The sequence below is a fragment of the Apium graveolens genome, unplaced genomic scaffold (assembly GCF_009905375.1).
Source record: "Apium graveolens cultivar Ventura unplaced genomic scaffold, ASM990537v1 ctg8820, whole genome shotgun sequence".
In the NCBI taxonomy this organism is placed as follows: domain Eukaryota; kingdom Viridiplantae; phylum Streptophyta; class Magnoliopsida; order Apiales; family Apiaceae; genus Apium; species Apium graveolens.
The window spans coordinates 77,867-96,918 of NW_027421495.1; the positions used below are offsets into that span (position 1 = coordinate 77,867).

General features: G+C 34.5%; 3 protein-coding genes and 1 long non-coding RNA gene across 4 annotated transcripts; 3 read left to right on the top strand and 1 right to left on the bottom strand.

Annotated features, from left to right (window-relative positions):
• Positions 1 to 908: 908 nt before the first annotated feature.
• On the bottom strand, positions 909 to 2,911 carry LOC141705358 (uncharacterized). Its single transcript, XR_012568303.1, has 5 exons — positions 2,896 to 2,911; positions 2,256 to 2,754; positions 1,906 to 2,145; positions 1,262 to 1,381; positions 909 to 1,156 (listed from the first exon to the last, which is right to left on the bottom strand). It is a non-coding gene; the product is annotated as an uncharacterized LOC141705358 (long non-coding RNA).
• Positions 2,912 to 11,634: 8,723 nt separating this feature from the next.
• On the top strand, positions 11,635 to 12,445 carry LOC141705355 (uncharacterized). Its single transcript, XM_074508356.1, has 2 exons — positions 11,635 to 11,733; positions 11,777 to 12,445. The coding sequence occupies exons 1-2, from the start codon at positions 11,635 to 11,637 to the stop codon at positions 12,443 to 12,445; spliced, it is 768 nt and encodes a 255-aa protein (XP_074364457.1).
• A 2,398-nt stretch (positions 12,446 to 14,843) lies between these two features.
• On the top strand, positions 14,844 to 15,146 carry LOC141705356 (secreted RxLR effector protein 161-like). The gene has a single exon (XM_074508358.1). It carries the CDS (start codon positions 14,844 to 14,846, stop codon positions 15,144 to 15,146), a length of 303 nt encoding a protein of 100 aa, XP_074364459.1.
• Positions 15,147 to 16,896: 1,750 nt separating this feature from the next.
• Positions 16,897 to 18,164, top strand: LOC141705357 (uncharacterized). Its single transcript, XM_074508359.1, has 4 exons — positions 16,897 to 17,009; positions 17,188 to 17,261; positions 17,366 to 17,513; positions 17,834 to 18,164. Exons 1-4 carry the CDS (start codon positions 16,897 to 16,899, stop codon positions 18,162 to 18,164), a joined length of 666 nt encoding a protein of 221 aa, XP_074364460.1.
• Positions 18,165 to 19,052: the final 888 nt, after the last annotated feature.

The window sequence follows — 19,052 nt, forward strand, 5'->3', positions numbered from 1 at the left end:
ACTTGTAGGCCAATGATCCTTTGATAAACGACTTTCTCCTTGAATTAATCAGTACAAGTGCTTTCGAGAATAGTGCTCCGGTGACTCATATTATTGAATGTGTCAGCAAAGTCAAGACAATTATAAAAAGAGATAAGGATATGAATCTATTTTTTACTTATTAACATTTTTAAATTTGTATGCAACCCATGCTATAAGCTGTGACTTAAGTGTGACTATATATACTACAAGTAACATGGCCTTTATCGGCCAAAAGTAATTCAATAAAAATCAGCCGGTATTACCCACTAGAAATTTTAGTCATTTTTTTGGTTTATGAATCGCAAAAATAGTAGCTATTAGTCATAATCTACCAGACTTATTTTTACTGCAATTCGTGTAACCCTTATGCCATTGTGTATATTATTAATGCCAATCATCCAAACATGTTCATATCACTTACAAGCCACAACACAAAAATATTAAACTAAATCAAATCATAAACAATAAAATATACTATCAAACTATTAGACTATTAATAACCCACATAACACTACAACAAATCTGGCCATTTACGACGGTTTTTGTAACTGAAATCGTCGTAATTGAGCCATTTACGACGGAAAAAAATCGTCATTTTTGGTTGAGTAGTAAGTTCATTTTTTCGTCACAAGATAAAATTGCGTCGCAAGTTAGAAAGTAGGGGCCCACATACTCTATAAAATAATAAATCTACTTACGACGGAATATATCGTCGTAATATACCAAAATACGACGAAAAATAACGTCGTAAGTTTTGTACTTACGACGGAAAAAATGTCGGATATTACTTTACGGGATCCACTTTTTATAAGATAAAGTGTAATTTTACGACGGAAAAATGCGTCGTAAGTTAGAAATTTCCGGAAAAAAAACTCGCCGGAAACTAGAAATTTACCAAATCCGGTGAGATTTCCAGTTTCCGGCAGCATTTTTCAAGACGTTTCTGCCCACCAAACAATTTTAAACTACTCTGACAAATTAGAAATGACCATAACAACAAATAAACCCCAAAGTCAACAAAAATAAAAAATCAGAAAAAGGCCTTAACAAGGTTTAAGGCCATTATGTGCACATTGGTCCTTTGTCTGTGCTTGTTGTAAGACCAAATTCCTCCCGCAGCACAAGCAGCTATAAGCTGTTCCAAAACAAGTTATTAAAGCATGCACTAGAACCTCTTTGATATTTTGAAGTTGAATTTTAGATATCAATTGAAAATAGGAAGTGATCTTCCTAAACTTACTGGAGATAGCCATAAGTCTGCAGTTTGCATATCAAACTTTGGAGCATAAAGTACTGTTTCCCCGTAAAATTATAGCTGGAGGAAGTAGCAAATATGCAAGGAATAATGCTCCGCCAGTCCCTGCAAATACCATAGGTCGGTTGAAATGATGGTTTCAGCAGTTGATGATGCTATAGTCAGAGCAGTGGTCAGCCTATATATATGATTCAACAATGTGTTACGAATGACGATAAACATGCTAATCAATTTATCAACAATTAATGATATCATCCTGCCAAGAAATGACGAGTTTCCCCTAATTCTTGAACTTCTAATTTACTTTTCAAGAACATTAGTTTTGTCAAAATACAACTGAACATTGTTTTTGAAAGACATACAAAATTTTTACATGGTCTTAATCCTGACAATAACACACATGCCTGCATTGAGTCTCAAACACTCAACTTCTTGTTACTACCAAGAGAAAAGGGATTTTCGCTGTACTCGTACTATAATGCTAGCGATATTTCAAGATCAGAGCTCCATACAAAAAGCACAAATTTCTAATACATTAAGGATATACCATGTAGCAAGCTTGATGAAAATTTGAAAGGAAAATATGAAGTTCCTAATGCAAAATATCAAATCGAAAGAAAATTGAAAACCTTAGCAGCAGTTTCCATATCAAATCCAGAGCTTTGCATTATTGCTTCTTGAGCTTTCTTGGAAGCTTCTGAAATTGTAGGAAAAGCATACTTCCCAGCCTGGTCTCCAGCTTGCTGCAAGATAGGCAATGCTGCATCAACCCCGGGATTTACCGCTTCAGAAACAGCTCCAAAAACTTTGCTTAAAACATCGAAAACACTGGAACCCACTTCTTGCACTTGACCAATTGTATCTTCAACCTGCAAAAATAATCAAGAATGCCAAAATCATCACAATGAGCATTATATTTCCCAACAGCCCTTTACATAAATTCAAGAAACTAAACAAATTATTAAGTAAAGTTACTAACTTGAGTGATGGATGACACAATTTGTTCTTTGGCGTTTATTTGAAAATTTCCCCACTGTGGTTAGGTTAGGACCACAGGCCACAGATTGAAGGTTCATTCAGTGACCTACAAGCCGGTGATTTATATCAATCTTATAGTCTCGTACATACTTGAATGTTCACTTATCGATATAGTATATAGGATTAGAGGGGTGTAATTAAATATAAAAGTTATCCCTTCTACAATAATAAATTGTATCTTGAAAGAAACTTTGATTATATAAGCCATAACCAAAACTCAAGTACATTCTGTAGACTAACCGAAACATGTTTACAAAACAAGAAACTAATATAATTAAGGCACTGTGTTATGTACAAGGTACTGCACAAACAAATGTAACCTGACCTTGTATTTTAACAAATGCTATGAAAACAAAGGATCGCAAATACTTAAAAATTATGATTGAAGACTTGTGATGAAGAGGAAACCATGTTCATGCTTGTTCCTACCTCTTCGTCGTCTATATACACACAAATTAAAATCAATACACACATATAAGAATACACATACGTAACAACTGATCATCATTACCATCACCAAATTAAGAGATTTGAAAGATTGAAATAGCTAGATTTTGAGAGATTGGTAATACTTATATTACATACGGTGTTGGTCAGGATTTGAGAGATGTAATTGAAGGAGAAAAAGATAGAACTCATAAAAGAGAAAGAGAAGAGGGATAGAGGCGGATCTGAACAAAAAAAGAACTGGATGAATGAGATAATAGGGTTTTTGACTGGATTTGACCGGAGTTATGGGCTGGGTCGGCTTATTAATGTGTGGGTTGGGCTAAATGTATAACATATCTATTACCATTATATAAAAACATTAAAAATTTACGATAGCTGTTTTTTGATACACACTAATTTTATAAAATTACCCGTACTTATATAAATTATATATTATCTAATTACCCTTAATTGTAAATTTAAAAATATTTTTCCCCTCTTAGTTTCATACCATATACTTTCTTGTTCGACATAATTTCTATCCAGCAAACAAACCCTCGCGGAAACAATTGTCCGTCTAGAAATAAGATTATAATATTTTTTTTGGGAAGATATAAGATTATAATTTAATTTAATAGATTCCAGAAAATCTAAATTCAAAAGCATGGATTTTGATAACTAGCATCAATATTGATATTTACAATCTTTCATTAATTTTATCAAATTACACGTACTTATAAATTATATATTATCTAATTACCCTTAATTGTAAATTTAAAAAAAATTCCACTTTTAGTGATATAACCAAAATTTAATATCAAAATAATTTTATTTTGTTTGACATTTTAACAATCAAGCATCAGTTTGACTAGTCCAGCTAACTAGTGTTGAATCTTGAATTAGTGTTTCGATTATTTTAAAAATATTTTTCAACGATCCAACCGTATGGATGTCAATAAATATATATTAGTTATATAACCAAAATTTTATATCAAAATAATTTAATTTGGTTTGACATTTTAATAGTCAAGCATCAGTTTGACTAGTTCAGCTAACTAGTGTTGAATCTTGAATTAGTGTTTCGATTATTTTTAAAATATTTTTCAACGATCCGACCATATGGATGTCAATAGATATATATTGGTGATATAACCAAAATTTCATATCAAAATAATTTTATTTGGTTTGACATTTTAACAGTCAAGCATCAGTTTGACTAGTACTGCTAACTAGTGTTGAATCTTGAATTAGTGTTTCAATTATTTTAAAAATATTTTTCAACGATCCAACCATATGGATGTCAATAGATATATATATTAGTGATATAACCAAAATTTCATATCAAAATTATTTTATTTTATTTGACATTTTAACAGTCAAGTATCAGTTTGACTAGTACAGCTAACTAGTGTTTAATCCTAAATTGGTGTTTCGATTATTTTAAAAATATTTTTAAAATATCCAACTGTATGGATGTCAATAAATATATATATTTGTGATATAACCAAAATTTCATATCAAAATAAGTTTATGTGGTTTGTCATTTTAACAGTTAAGTATAAGTTCGACTAGTACAATTAAATAGTGTTTAGTTCTGAATTTGTGTTTCGATTATTTTAAAAATATTTTTCCACGATCCAACCATATGGATGTCAATATATATATATATATATATATTAGTGATAACTAAAATTTTATATCAAAATAATTTTATTTGGTTTGACATTTTAACAGTCAAGCATTAGTTTGTCTAGTCCAGCTAACTAGTGTTGAATCTTGAATTAATATTTCGATTATTTTAAAAATATTTTTCAACGATCCAACCGTATGGATGTCAATAAATATATATTAGTTATATAACCAAAATTTTATATCAAAATAATTTAATTTGGTTTGACATTTTAATAGTCAAGCATTAGTTTGACTAGTTCAGCTAACTAGTGTTGAATCTTGAATTAATGTTTCGATTATTTTAAAAATATTTTTCAATGATCCAACCGTATGGATGTCAATAAATATATATATTAGTGATATAACCAAAATTTCAGATCAAAATAATTTAATTTGGTTTGACATTTTAATAGTCAAGCATCAGTTTGACTAGTTCAGCTAACTAGTGTTGAATCATGAATTAGTATTTCGATTATTTTAAAAATATTGTTCAACAATCCAACCATGTGGATGTCAACAGATATATATATTAGTGATACAACTAAAATTTTATATCAACATAATTTTATTTGTTTTGCCATTTTAACAGTCAACCCGATGTTTGACTACTACATCTAACTAGTATTCAATCATGATTGGTGTCTCGATTATTTTAAAAATATTTTCAACGATCCAACCATATGGATGTCAATAGATATATATATATTAGTGATATAACCAAAATTTCATATGAAAATAAGTTTATTTGGTTTGCCATCTTAACAGTCAAACAGCATTTTGACTAGTACAACTAACTAATGTTTAATCCTGAATCAGTGTTTCGATTATTTTAAAAATATTTTTCAACGATCCAACCATATAGATGTCACTAGATATATATATTAGTGATATAACCAAAATTTTATATCAAAATAGTTTTATTTGGCTTGCCATTTTAACGGTCAAACATCATTTTGACTAGTACAGCTAACTAATGTTTAATGCTGAATTAGTGTTTCGATTATTTTAAAAATATTTTTCAACGATCCAACCATATAGATGTCACTAGATATATATATTAGTGATATAACCAAAATTTTATATCAAAATAGTTTTATTTGGCTTGCCATTTTAACGGTCAAACATCATTTTGACTAGTACAGCTAACTAATGTTTAATGCTGAATTAGTGTTTCGATTATTTTAAAATATTTTTCAACGATACAACCGTATGGATGTGCTAATTTACGAAGGAATCCGTCATAAATTATTATCTGCAAAAAAATTCAGAAAAGTCAAATTTACCGCCAAATTTTTGGGGAAAAAGTTAAATTTCCCTTTTTGATAACTTACGACGAATTTTAATTTCCGTCGTAAATTATATGTTCCAAAATTTTCCGTCACAAATATTTCATCACAACTTTAGATGAAATTTTATTTATTTAATTTCAAATTAAAATTTTAAAAAAAAATATTTAACTTACGACGAAATGTTTAAATCGTCGCAATTTCAAATGATTTTTATTTTCCCGCCAAAAAATTGGTTAAATTTCCCTCTTTGATAACTTACGACGATTTTTAATTTCCGTCGTAAAATAGATGTTCCAATATTTTCCGTCACAAATATATCGTCGTAAATTTAGATGAAATTTTTTATTTATTTAATTTCAAGTTAAAATTTTAATAAAAATAATTACCTTACGACGAAATGTTTAAATCGTCGCAAATTTAAATAATTTTCATTTTTTTTAATCGTGGCATGCATAATTTTATTAATAAAATACTAAACTTACGACGATTTTGGATTTCGTCATAAATAATTACGACGTTTTACTTTTTTCCGTCGTAAGTTGGGCGCGCATTTTTTTCCGTCGTAAGTTGGCCGTCGTAATTGACCTATTTTTTTGTAGTGTAATACATAATGATATATATTTACAGATTAAACCTTAATTCCAACAATTTAAATTCCCATCATAAACAATAATAAAATTAACAAAAGTTTAAAACAAACTAGCGACCTAAGCGCCACCGCCGTTGCCTACTACATCGTCACTGTCTCCCTCCACGTCTTTGTTGTCGCCCTCTATATCCTCCCTATCCTCCTCGCAGCAGCTCCTGTTATTTTTGCCACAGCCTTGTCGTGCCATCTCTGACACCTATGTGCGTAAGTTAGAAACTTTGTAAATAACTAAAATAGCTAAAATTTGTAATACAAAAATATGTAAATATTATAAAAAATATCTGAAATAATAAGTGTATAATTTATTTATTTGTCTTCCGCCTCATAACCGAGGTTCATATTGTCCAACCAAAGAGGTGGCCCGCAGCCGCTACCCTTAGGGTGCACACTAGGTAAATCCCACAAGCTCACGCAATAGCCTGCAAATCACGTGAACCAAGATAATAGCCTGCAAATCACGTGAACCAAGATAATAGCCTGCAAATCACGTGAACCAAGATAAACTACACTTAAGCGTTAGACTCTGATTCATGAGGCATAATCATTAATTTTCCTCCCGTGGGATTCGAACTTGTAACCAAGAGGATAATTGTCCCCCCTTTAACTTTAACCAACTGAGCCAACCGTGCGGGCGCATTTGAGAAGGCTTCAACACTACCGGAGAGATCACGCTGCATCTCCCTTGGCCATGGGTCGCTAAATCGGTTAGATAAATCCATGCGACTACAATGTCTCATGTTAACATGCAGTGTGGAACCCATGTTGATTGTGTGTCGTTAAAAGTATATGACAAACAGATTTATGTCCGCGGTCGTTGTGAGATAAAAAGATGATGATATAATTTAAGTTACAAAATTGAAACATGTGAGAAATGTGGTGATAGCTAATTTGAACAAATTTTTTCTTCTTTTTGATTATGTTATTGGTCAAAATGAGTTGTCCTATATGCATAAAATCGAGGACAAAATGACATAATATTTCTATTATTCTCTACTTATATTTCAATTTTTTTTTTTTTTTAATTTTTTTTTTTGTAGTACTAATCTCCTAAACTAATAAATTAATCATTTTTGCTAATAAAATAATTAACTTTTACTATTGTTTATTTGTTAATTTTTTTCAATTTATATTGTGAATAATTTTTTAGGGGCCATTGAGTTAGAGATAATTGCCTATGAATCATATAATTAATATCAAAATCATATGTCATTTAAATATATCTTGTAATTCAAAGTTACAAGAATGAAACTGACCAAGACATTCCCAGCTGCAAATGTGGCCAAAGGGGCGTGCATAATCCATAATATTACCATTACCTTTCACCACCTTCCTGTTTACTACCTTCCTGAATACAATTAATATGGTGAAAGAAATGCTTTTAAATATTTTTTTAAAATTAATTGTGGCTAGAATTAACCCTGGAAGGTACCTGAGTCAAGTGACCATTGTTAAAATGTTATTATAAATTTGAGAGAGGATACAAATAGATCACATACATCCCAGAACTTGCAGCTCCACAGAAGGAGACACAATTTGCCAGGGAAGCTCAAACAAAAGACAAGCCATGAAATCCGGAAAAAGGTTTTCATTTGCCCTGAAATGGGTTGTGTCCATCACGATCCATCAAGGGCCCTTGGAGATATTACCAGAATCAAGAAACACTTTTCTAGAAAACATTGCGAAAAGAAATTTAGCTGCCATAAATGCAACAAGAAGTATGCCGTAGACTCTGACTTGAAGGCCCATAATAAGATTTGTGGTACTAAAAAATATAAATGTGAATGTGGAACTACCTTTCCCAGGTGATGGTCATACCACAAGTCTCTCTTTTAATTCTAATTGATTACATAAATAGTTTTCTGTTTTCGTGTTAGTTGTGATGTATCCAATTAATTAGCATTGGAGTTTGTGCTTAGCACTGCAATTTAATAGTGGAAGTGATTTCGTAAAGTTCTTTTTTCTGGTATCTCTTGATATAATCTCTGTGTTTGGAAATTGCAGAAAAATTGTTTTAATATGAACAAATTATAATTTTCTATCTATAATTAACTAAAGGTTAAATAATTACTTGCTGCAGGTGCAGGCGTGAGAGTTTTACCTACCATCGTTCCATGTGTGATGCTGCTTGTATTTCCGCAAATGCTAGTAACCCTGGCTCCATGTACCTGGGCCCAGCTGCAGATTCACAAATTCCAGGGAGCCATCAGCTACTCTTGACTCCGCGGCTAGGACAAGGGGCCTCGAATCCAAATTCGTTTACTAGTTTGCTATCTGGACAATCCATAGGATCTGCTTTTAATAGCTATGGGAGAGCTCTGGGAGATAGAATGAGCAGTGTTGGAGTATATGGAGGTGGTCGCACCTTGGAAGAAATGTATAAGAATTGGAATGTGGGTGGTGGGAGTTATGGAAGTGGTGGAGGATATGGCGGTGGCATGGAACCTTTAATTGATCAGATGAATGCTCCACGTGGAGGAATGATGTCCGATGTGAAAAATGCTGGTGGAATGTTGGTTGGTCCTGAAGTAAATAACAATGTTTTGGGGGATCCACAGATGAATGTTGAGAGTGAGTATCGTAATAGGCTTACCAGGGATTTCTTGGCTTGGGAACTGGGATGAACAGCCTGAGTGGAGGTGGAATGGGGGGTGATGATCACAGTGGTAATGGGATGACCAACTCGTGGGACAGGGAAGCTACCACATCAGCTGAGGCCAGGCCTTTCATTCATCACCGTAGCCCTGGGTTTTCAAGCCATCCATGCTTCAGGTCAGGCCCCTGTCTCCCTTTCTATCTCAATGCTTATATGCTTTGTGCTGTTTTTATAGCAATATGTACGCTATGTGTTTGCATGACCGTATAAATCTACATAAAATAAGGTCTATGTAGCCAAAAGGGGAAAAATATGGGAGATTATTTTACCATACATATACCAACTTTCACATTTTTTTTTGAAAAAGAAGGAGCTAGTGTTATTATTTTCATGTTTAAATATATATCCACTAACACATTGGTAAATTGCGGCTGAGGAAAATAGTCACCTCTCTTTTTAATTACTTTTTATCATAATAAAAAATTATTACTATATATTGTAAGTAGCTAGTCTAGGGTAATGTGAATGTAAAATTTTATAGAACAAAAAAATAATTGCATTACTATTTATTTTCCATGTGCAATCAAATATACTTAGTATTTGTACAAATATTTGCTCTATATATGTTTAAAGTGGCTAACTATTAGCTTTTTGTGCAGGAGATCTTAGCTAGTTGGTGATCAAGGCAGGTGATTTCCCTGACACAACATCCATAAACTTATCAAGCTAATCATTAAAGTGGGATATTATATTTTGGGATACTTTGGGATATCAAGCTAATCATTAAAGTGGAACATCCATAAACTTATCAAATAATGGTGTTTTGGGATATTTTCTTCTTCTTTGTTTCTAATATTCTCTAATTTGAAATGAAAATGGTTAGTTTAAATCAAAGGCTAATTTATATTTTTTTTTCATTTTGTTCACAAAGTTGCATTTATGCTTTGAAAGTTGATTTGAATCTTTATTGATCTCAACTTTATATATAAACTTTGTTTTGAAAGTTGCATTTATGCTTTGAAATTTAACAATTAAGCCTCTTTCCTTATTAAATTTGCAGTAAACACTTTACAATTAAGAACATATATATACACACTTAACTTAAATAAAGTTTCATTTAAAAGTTATTTTAAACATATAAATTTTGGTTGTATATTAAATTCATAATATTCCACGTCTAGTTTGTTTAATTGCATATTTTTTTTTGACAAACAAAATAGAATGTATTCATTAAAATACGGGAACATAGTCCGAACAAACCTCCAATTGATAATAATGGGAAATAAATAAACTAACTAAATAAATAGTCGTCTTATTTTCACATTGCTTAACAAATAAAATAATATTTTTTGAAATAAAAAGATTATAATAACTTTCCCACCAATTCAGCGATCACAACCCTTAAGATAACCTTCACATTAATGGCCCAATATTCAGAATTTTTAGTTACATCAACTAAAATCGGAGGAAAAAATACCCCAAACTATTAATAATCTTTAGTTGTGAAAAATTAAGCAGTTGAGATATTCACCGTCTCAGTTTAGATGCAAGAAATCCAGATCCTAAAAACCATATAAATTGTTTTCTAACGGAACCACTGCAAAAGACACAAATACTTTAAACAAAACATACTCACACCCAAAAAAGATTTGGAACAAACTTGTTAATAAGGTACATGAAAGATCTCACCAAAAAGAATTAGCTCACACCCATAAAAGATGTTTATTCTAAATTTTGAAAAACAATAAAATAAAAGAGAATATGGAAGAGTGAAAATGATTAAACGGCGATAGAGTATTGTAGATATACTGAATGAATGATAGAATGGGAAAGAGCGAGCCGCCTACTCTCATTGGAGAGAGTACGAGGGTATGAGAAGTTGAAGTAAAAATATGAGTTAGTTAATTTGTTGATTTTGTGAATATTTAATTGCATATTTGAATATAATGAGTTTTATACTTTGTTATATTGGAATTATTTTTAATCTAAACTTATTTGGTTTGTCTATTTTGTTTTGGTCCTTGAATAAATCTACGTGTCTGTAGTTTTGATAGTGCTACAGACTTGGTCTCAGGTAGTTGCAGTATTTTAGGAGTCTAGTTTAATAAGCTGGAGATTATCATGGTCACGTACTCCTGTTTGTACTCCTGTTCTTTAGGATCTCAGTTAGCTGTAGTCTTTATTATGTAATCTTCCTTTCCAGAATGTAATCCCAACAGTACCAAGTTTCTTTATTTTTCTGCAATCAAAGTAGTATAACTTTCTCAGTATTTAATCATATAACTAACATCTGGTATCAGAGCTTCAAACACACACCTGGGAGACACACTCGAGTTGACACTCAGATGGAGTTAAGCAAGAGCAAGAAGGGTTCTTTTGGGCTGAGTTATCCAATGCTTACAAAGACCAACTACACTACTTGGGCCATGAAAATGAAGGTGTTTATGCAGGCACATGGGGTGTGGGATGCAATAGAGCCAAAGGATCCTAAAGATGCTGTAGAGGACAAGATAGACAAGCGTGCTTTGGCCGTTATTTACCAAGGACTACCAGATGATATGTTGCTGACAATTGCTGAGAGAAAGACGTCCAAGGAGGCGTGGGGGCAATCGAAACACTGTGCCTGGGTGTAGATAAAGTGAAGAAGGCGAAGGCGCAAACTCTTAAATCAGAGTTTGAGTCACTAAAAATGAAGGACTCGGAACAGCTGGACGACTTCTGTATGAAATTAAATGGTTTGGTTACAAAGATCAGGTCACTGGGGGAGAAAATCACAGAAGAATATGTGGTAAAAAAAACTGTTACGTTCTGTCCCAAGCAAGTTTCTGCAGATTGCCTCTGCAATCGAGCAATTTGGAAACTTGGAAGTCATGACTGTAGAAGAAGTCATCGGGTCTCTGAAAGCACACGAAGAACGCTTACAGGGACCAACTGAATACAACGAGGGACAACAACTTTTGCTGACTGGAGAAGAGTGGCACAAAAGAGAGAATGGCGACGGGAAGCTGCTTCTTACAAGACAAGAATGGTTGAAGAAATCTGGTAAAATGGGCACGTCTAGTGGAGGAGATTATCGTACTAAAGACAACTGCATTGTTCGTGACAGAAGCCAGGTTAAATGCTTTAACTGTGGTGGCTATGGCCATTTCGCAGCCGAGTGTCGAAGGCCAAGAAAATTTAGACAGCAGAAAGGTGAAGTGAATCTGACACAAGCGAATGACGATGAGCCTGCATTGTTGATGGTTATATGTGATAGTAATGCAGATGATTTAATTCTTTTTACTGAGGGCAACAGTGTAAGTAGTGCCAAAGGAATTAAAGAAAATACGTGGTACCTCGATAATGGAGCGAGTAACCACATGATAGGGCGTCGAGATAAATTTGAAAAACTGGACAGAACAGTAAAAGGTGAGGTAAAGTTTGGTGATGGGTCACTAGTAAAAATCGAGGGAAAGGGGTCGATCAGAATTTTTGTAAAAATGGAGACACCAAAATCCTAAATGGAGTGTATTTTATTCCCACACTTCGAAGCACCATAATCAGCTTAGGACAACTATCCGAGGAGGAAAATAGAGTCGTGATGAATGGAGAAAGCTTATGGGTATACGATAGTTGTGGAAGACTGCTTATTCAAGTCAAGAGGTCAAGTAACCGACTTTATAAAATTCAAATTGAAGATACACAAGAACGGTGCTTGCTGTCAAAAGGCGAGGAACAAGCATGGTTGTGGCACCAGCGTCTCGGGCATGTAAACTTCAAAGCTATGCATCTAATGTCAACAAAGAACATGGCTCGTGGAATGCCTTACATCAATCAACCGAAAGAATTGTGCAATGGCTGTCTCTTGACAAAACAAAACCGTAAGTCTTTCCCATCTCAGACAAATTACTTTGCTCATAATAGTTTAGAACTGATACATTTAGACCTCTGTGGACCAATAACTCCCCATACACCAGCTAGAAATCGTTATTTTATGTTGTTGATAGATGATCATACACGCATGATGTGGGTATATATGCTTAAAACCAAAGATGAAGCCTTGCCTGTTTTTAAGAAATTTAAATTGTTAGTCCAGAATGGTAAAAATCATAAATTCCGACTTTGAGGACGGATCGGGATGGTGAATTTTGCTCCAAAGAATTTCAATCCTTTTGTGAGGAACATGGCATAACAAGACATTATATGGCACCCTACACACCTCAACAAAATGGTGTCATAGAGCGCCGCAACATTACTTTAGTTGCCATGGCAAGGAGTCTGTTAAAGGAGAGAAACGTTCTATCAAAGTACTGGGGGGAAGCTGTTCAATATGATGTCTACATTCTGAATAAAATGCCCACTCGAATAATGTCAAATATCAGTCCCCATGAAGCTTGGCCAGAAACCAAGTGTTCACTCTCTGAAAATCTTTGGCTGTACTGCATACATGAAGATACCAGCTGTACACAAGAAAGAGTTAGATGACAGAAGTAAATTAGTTGTGCATTTTGGCCGAGAACCAGGGACAAAAGCGTATAGATTATATGACCCTCTTTCTGGAAGAATACACGTTAGTAGGGATGTAACTTTCGATGAAGCTAAAGGTTGGCAGTGGGGAACAGAAAACAACCTTGAGTCTGGTACTCCTGGACAATTTTATTTGGACGAAGTGTTTACAGCTGCACGAGGATGTTCATATACCAGCCACACCAGCGTCTCCAAACACGCCAGTATCATCAACACAGTCTGAGTCTACAGCCTTAATGTCAAGCCCATCCCAATCTGGTTCGTCTACACCACAAACTCACACACAGAGTAGTGTTCAAACTGGAAACGCAGACACGGAAAAACTTCAGCATTTCTGGTGATAACAGTGAACAGCCCAGGTATTTTCGATCTCTTGCAGACATTTATAATAACACGACTGAGATTGAACTCGCAGATGAGTTATTGCTTATGAGCATCGATGAGCCTGTCTGTTTCGATCAAGCAGTCAAAGATAAGGTCTGGACAGCTGCAATGAACAAAGAAATCGAGCAAATAGAGAAAAACCACACTTGGGAACTGGTGACTTTGCCTCAGGGTCATAAAGCAATCGACTTAAAATGGATTTTTAAGTTGAAGAAGGATCAATATGAAAAAGTAACAAAACACAAGGCCCGTCTAGTTACAAAAGGATATGTACAATGTCATGGTATAGACTACGAAGAAGTATTTGCTCCAGTAACGAGGTTGGAAACCGTGCATTTACTTTTGGCTCTAGCAGGAAAAAAACGATTGGGAGGTTCATCACCTAGACGTCAAATCTGCGTTTCTCAATGGATTCATTCAAGAGGAAGTGTACGACTCTAACCAAAGGGCTATGTTAAAAAGGGTCAAGAACACAAAGTTTATAATTTACTAAAAGCTTTGTATGGCCTTCGTCAAGCCCCGAGGGCCTGGTATTCTCGTCTTAATCAGCACTTACTAAAACTTGGTTTTACAAAATGCCCCTACGAGTATGTTGTTTATACTAAGAGGGATGGTGCAGAAAGTTTAATTATAGGCGTTTATGTTGATGATCTGCTTGTCACAGGTACTAGTTTAACAGCCATTGCCAAATTCAAGGGGGAGATGAATGGTGAATTTGACATGTCTGATCTTGGAAGACTAACTTACTATCTGGGTTTGGAAGTAACACAACACACAGGATACATTGAGGTGTGTCAGTCATCATATGCTCAGAAAGTCTTGGAAAAGGCAGGTCTGGCAGACTGCAATTCTGCCAGATTTCCAATGGAGCACAAGCTGACTCTCCATGCTGATCATCTGGGAAAACCTGTAGACTCTACTCTCTATAAAAGCATGGTTGGTGGGCTGAGATACCTGGTGCACACGTGACCTGATATTGCTTACGCTGTGGGCATAGTAAGCCGCTATATGGAAAGGCCTACTGAACTTCATCTAAATGCCGTAAAAAGGATATGTCGTTACGTGAAAGGAACCCTGCACTACGGTTTGGTCTACAAACGTGGACAAGGAAACTACATTTTATCTGAATTCTCGGACAGCGATCTAGCAGGTAGCACAGATGATAGGAAGAGCACTGGAGGAATGGCCTTTTATCTTGACGAGAACTTGATTACCTGGGTATCTCAGAAACAGCGGTGCGTAGCCTTGTCTTCATGCGAAGCAGAGTTTATGGCAGCAACAGCTGCTGCGTGTCAAGCTATCTGGCTTTAGCGTGTTCTCAGCTGTGTTATGTATGTCAAACCAGGACCAGTCATATTCTATATTGTTAACAGGTCGGCAATCGATTTAGCACGCAATCTGGTTTTCCATGGGAGAAGTAAACATATCGACTTGAGGTATCATTTTATTAGAGACTGTATTGAGCAGGGTCTGATTGTTATAAAACATATTAATACCAGTGAATAGCGCGCAGACATTCTTAATAAAGCACTGGCAACAGCAAAGTTCGAAAAGATGAGGAACTTGTTGGGAGTTAAAAATCTCGACGATGTTTAGATTAAGGGGGAGTATGTTGGAATTATATTTAATCTAAACTTATTTGGTTTGTCTATTTTTTTTGGTTCTTGAATAAATCTACGTGTCTGTAGTTTTGATAGTGCAGCAGACTTGGTCTTAGGTAGTTGCAGTGTTTTAGGAGTCTAGTTTAATAAGCTGGAGATTATTATGGTCACGTACTCCTGCTTGTACTCCTGTTCTTTAGGATCTCAGTTAGCTGTAGTCTTTATTATGTAATCTTTCCTTTCCAGAATGTAATCCCAACAGTACCAAGTTTCTTTATTTTTCTGCAATCAAAGTAGTATAACTTTCTCATTATTTAATCATATAACTAACATGTTATCAATTGCAAATTGTAACATGGACATGTTATCAATTGCAAATTGTAACATGGTATCAAAGCAACCAGAATCGATTATGAGCATTTTTTTGATGAAGATTTCAAGTAAGTATTTTGACTTTCTTTCATACATAAATTTGAGGTATTTCATCCCTTTTTCAAGCTTTTTGAGCGATTTTTCTTCATATGTTTTTTGTTGATTGATTATTGTACACATCATCAATTAGATGAGTTGAGAGGATGAATTCTTTTGATGATTTTTAAGTATTAATTGCGAGAGCCTTATTTTATAGAGCAAATTAATGTGTTTTTCTTGGATATCCTGCTGGTCATAAAGGATATAAAGTTCTTAATATGTAGACATGACATATATTTATTTCCAGAGATCTAATATTTTATAAGCACCATTTTCCTCTCCATCACAAGCAAATTTCTGGGAATGCACCTTCTTTCTTATTACCAGTATCTACTGATCACAAATCTCTTCATGATACAGAATTTCCAGATATCTTTCAGTTTTTCGACACTCCTGAAGTCACCATACCTATGGGTTCTTTGGATGATTCTTCACCTGACACTTCAACAAATTTTCATCAAGACAATTCATCTAATGATCATTGTACACACAATGCATCTTCAATTGATAATTTGAATCTAAGAAGGAGTACTAGAAATGTGAAGTTAACTTATGTCTTGTGAGAATAATATAAGATCCTGTAAAGGGCCATTCTCTAAAGATTTTTAGAGTAACTCGTTCCTTGACATGGTATCAGAGCTCAGGATGGCAGAGGATTCAGGTTCGATCCCTGCCACCCCCAACATTTCTCACAATTTATGAGGGATACGAAAGGAAAATTTAAGCCCCAAAGATGAGCGCCCGTCATCCACTATTTGACCCATAAATGGGCTTTCAAGTGAGGGGGAGTGTTATAATATAAGATCCTGTAAATTCACCAAAATAACAAAGATTGTCTACTCATTGATGTAACCTGGAAACATATTCTGCTTTACCATCACCTTTTCATGCTTTGGTGTAACCTAGAAACATATTCTGCTTTACCATCACCTTTTCATCCTTTGATTAGCCAAACAAGTTCTTTAACAGAACCAACTACATAAAAGCTGATGGCACTGTTGAAAGGTTTCAAAGAACGTTTGGTTTCTAAGGGTTATAATCAGAAATGGGGAATAGATTTAGAAGAACCATTTTCTACCGTGGTGAAGATGACCACAGTCAGGTGTATCATTGTATTAGCATCTCATAAAGGTTGGAAGTTACATCAATTAGATGTTAACAATGCATTTCTGCATTGAGATTTACTTGAAGTGGTATATATGCTGGTTCCGGAGGGATTATCTAATTCATGCAATAAAGATTTTCTGCAATCTAAGAATGATTATTCATTGTTCATCTAGAAAAACCAATGATAGCATTATCATTGTTGCAATATATGTTGATAACATAATTCTCACTAGTAATGACGCACAAGGTATTCTTGATCTCAAGGTACATTTATACAAGACATTCAACATCAAAGATTTAGGGGAACTAGGTTTTTTTTTCTGGGTATAGAAATTGCTTATACTGCTTCAGGTCTCACATTAACCCAAAGAAAGTTTACACAAGAATTGCTGAAGGAAGCTAATATAACAGATTTCAAGACTAAAGCTACTCCACTGCCTTTGAACTTAAAGCTTTCAGCTGATAAAGGAGAATTATATACTGATCCTAGCTCTTACAGGTGCTTAGTAGGAAAACTTAATTTTCTTACTCACACAAGGCCATATCTTGCCTATATTGTCCAACATTTAAGTCAATATCTGCAGTCCCCTAAAGTCCCACATTTTGATGCACTTATGCATGTGTTGAATATGTGGATTCCACATCTGGAGTACTAGGGATTCCCTTGAAAGGAGGTGAGCAATTAACACTAAAAGCATACTTTGATTCATACTGGGGAGCTTGTCAGGATTCTAGGAGGTCAATTTCTCGCTATGTGCTGTTGTTAGGAAACTCACCAGTAAGTTGGAAATTAAAGGAATAAAGTGTTGTCTCTTGAAGTTCCTATGAAGCTGAATATCGTTCAATATCATCTGCGACTTCAGAGATCACTTGGTTGGTCAGATTATTGGAAGAACTAGGTGTTACAAATCTTAAGCCAGTTACTGTGCATTGCAACAACCAGAGTGCCATACACATTGCTAAAAATCCAGACCATCATGAGCGCACAAAGTATATAGAAATTGATGTGCATTTTACAAGGGATAAGGTGTTAGAAGGATTGGTGCAGCTATCTTATGTTCCTACTGCTTCACAACTTGCAGAGTTTTTCCCTAAAGTTCTTTATTCCGGATATTTTCAAGAGTTACTCTCCAAACTAGAAATGTTCTAATGCCATTCCAGTATGATAAAGAGAAGCAGCTGCTCGACAAATCATCCCATGACATCAGCAGATAAACAACTCAGCATGGAGTTAATTATGACAGCTCAGCAAAATAACAAACTTCTTTCATGTATAAACAAAGACCAGTGCTAGTTGCTTAGTAACTAAGTTTTGCAGAAATGAGTTTTAGGAATGTAGATTGATCTCTCTCTCACTCTCTCAATCAGTAAACTCTCTCTCTCTCTCTAATTCATCACAGTATTGTATCAAAACATGGGTTCATATCTCTAATGAAAGTTTATACGGTAAGCTTCATTTACGATAACTATGTGAGTTTGTTTTGGTAGATTTCACAATTTACGGCTATACTTTGTTATCAATTGAAAATTTTAACAAAATGCTGGTAGAATGTTGGTTGGTCATGAAGTAAATAACAACGTTTTGGGGGATCCACAGATGAATGTTGAGAGTGAGTATCCTAATAGGCTTACCATGGATTTTCTTGGCTTGGGAACTGGGATGAACAGCGTGAGTGGAGGTGGAGGGGGGATGATGATCACAGTGGTAATAAGACGACCAACTCATGGGACAGGGAAGCTACCATATCAGCTGAGGCCAGGCCTTTCATTCACCACTGTAGCCCTGGCTTTTCAAGCCACCCATGCTTCAGGCCCCTGTGTCCCTCTCTATCTCAATGTTTATACACTCTGTGTTGTTTTTTATAGCAATATGTATGATATGTGTTTGCATGACTGTATAATTTTGTATAAAGTAAGGTCTATGTAGCCAATAGCCAAAAAATATGGCAGATTATTTTACCATACATATACCAACTTTCACATATAAAAAGGTGCTTAGTGTTGTTATTTTCATGTTTAAATATATATCCACTAACAG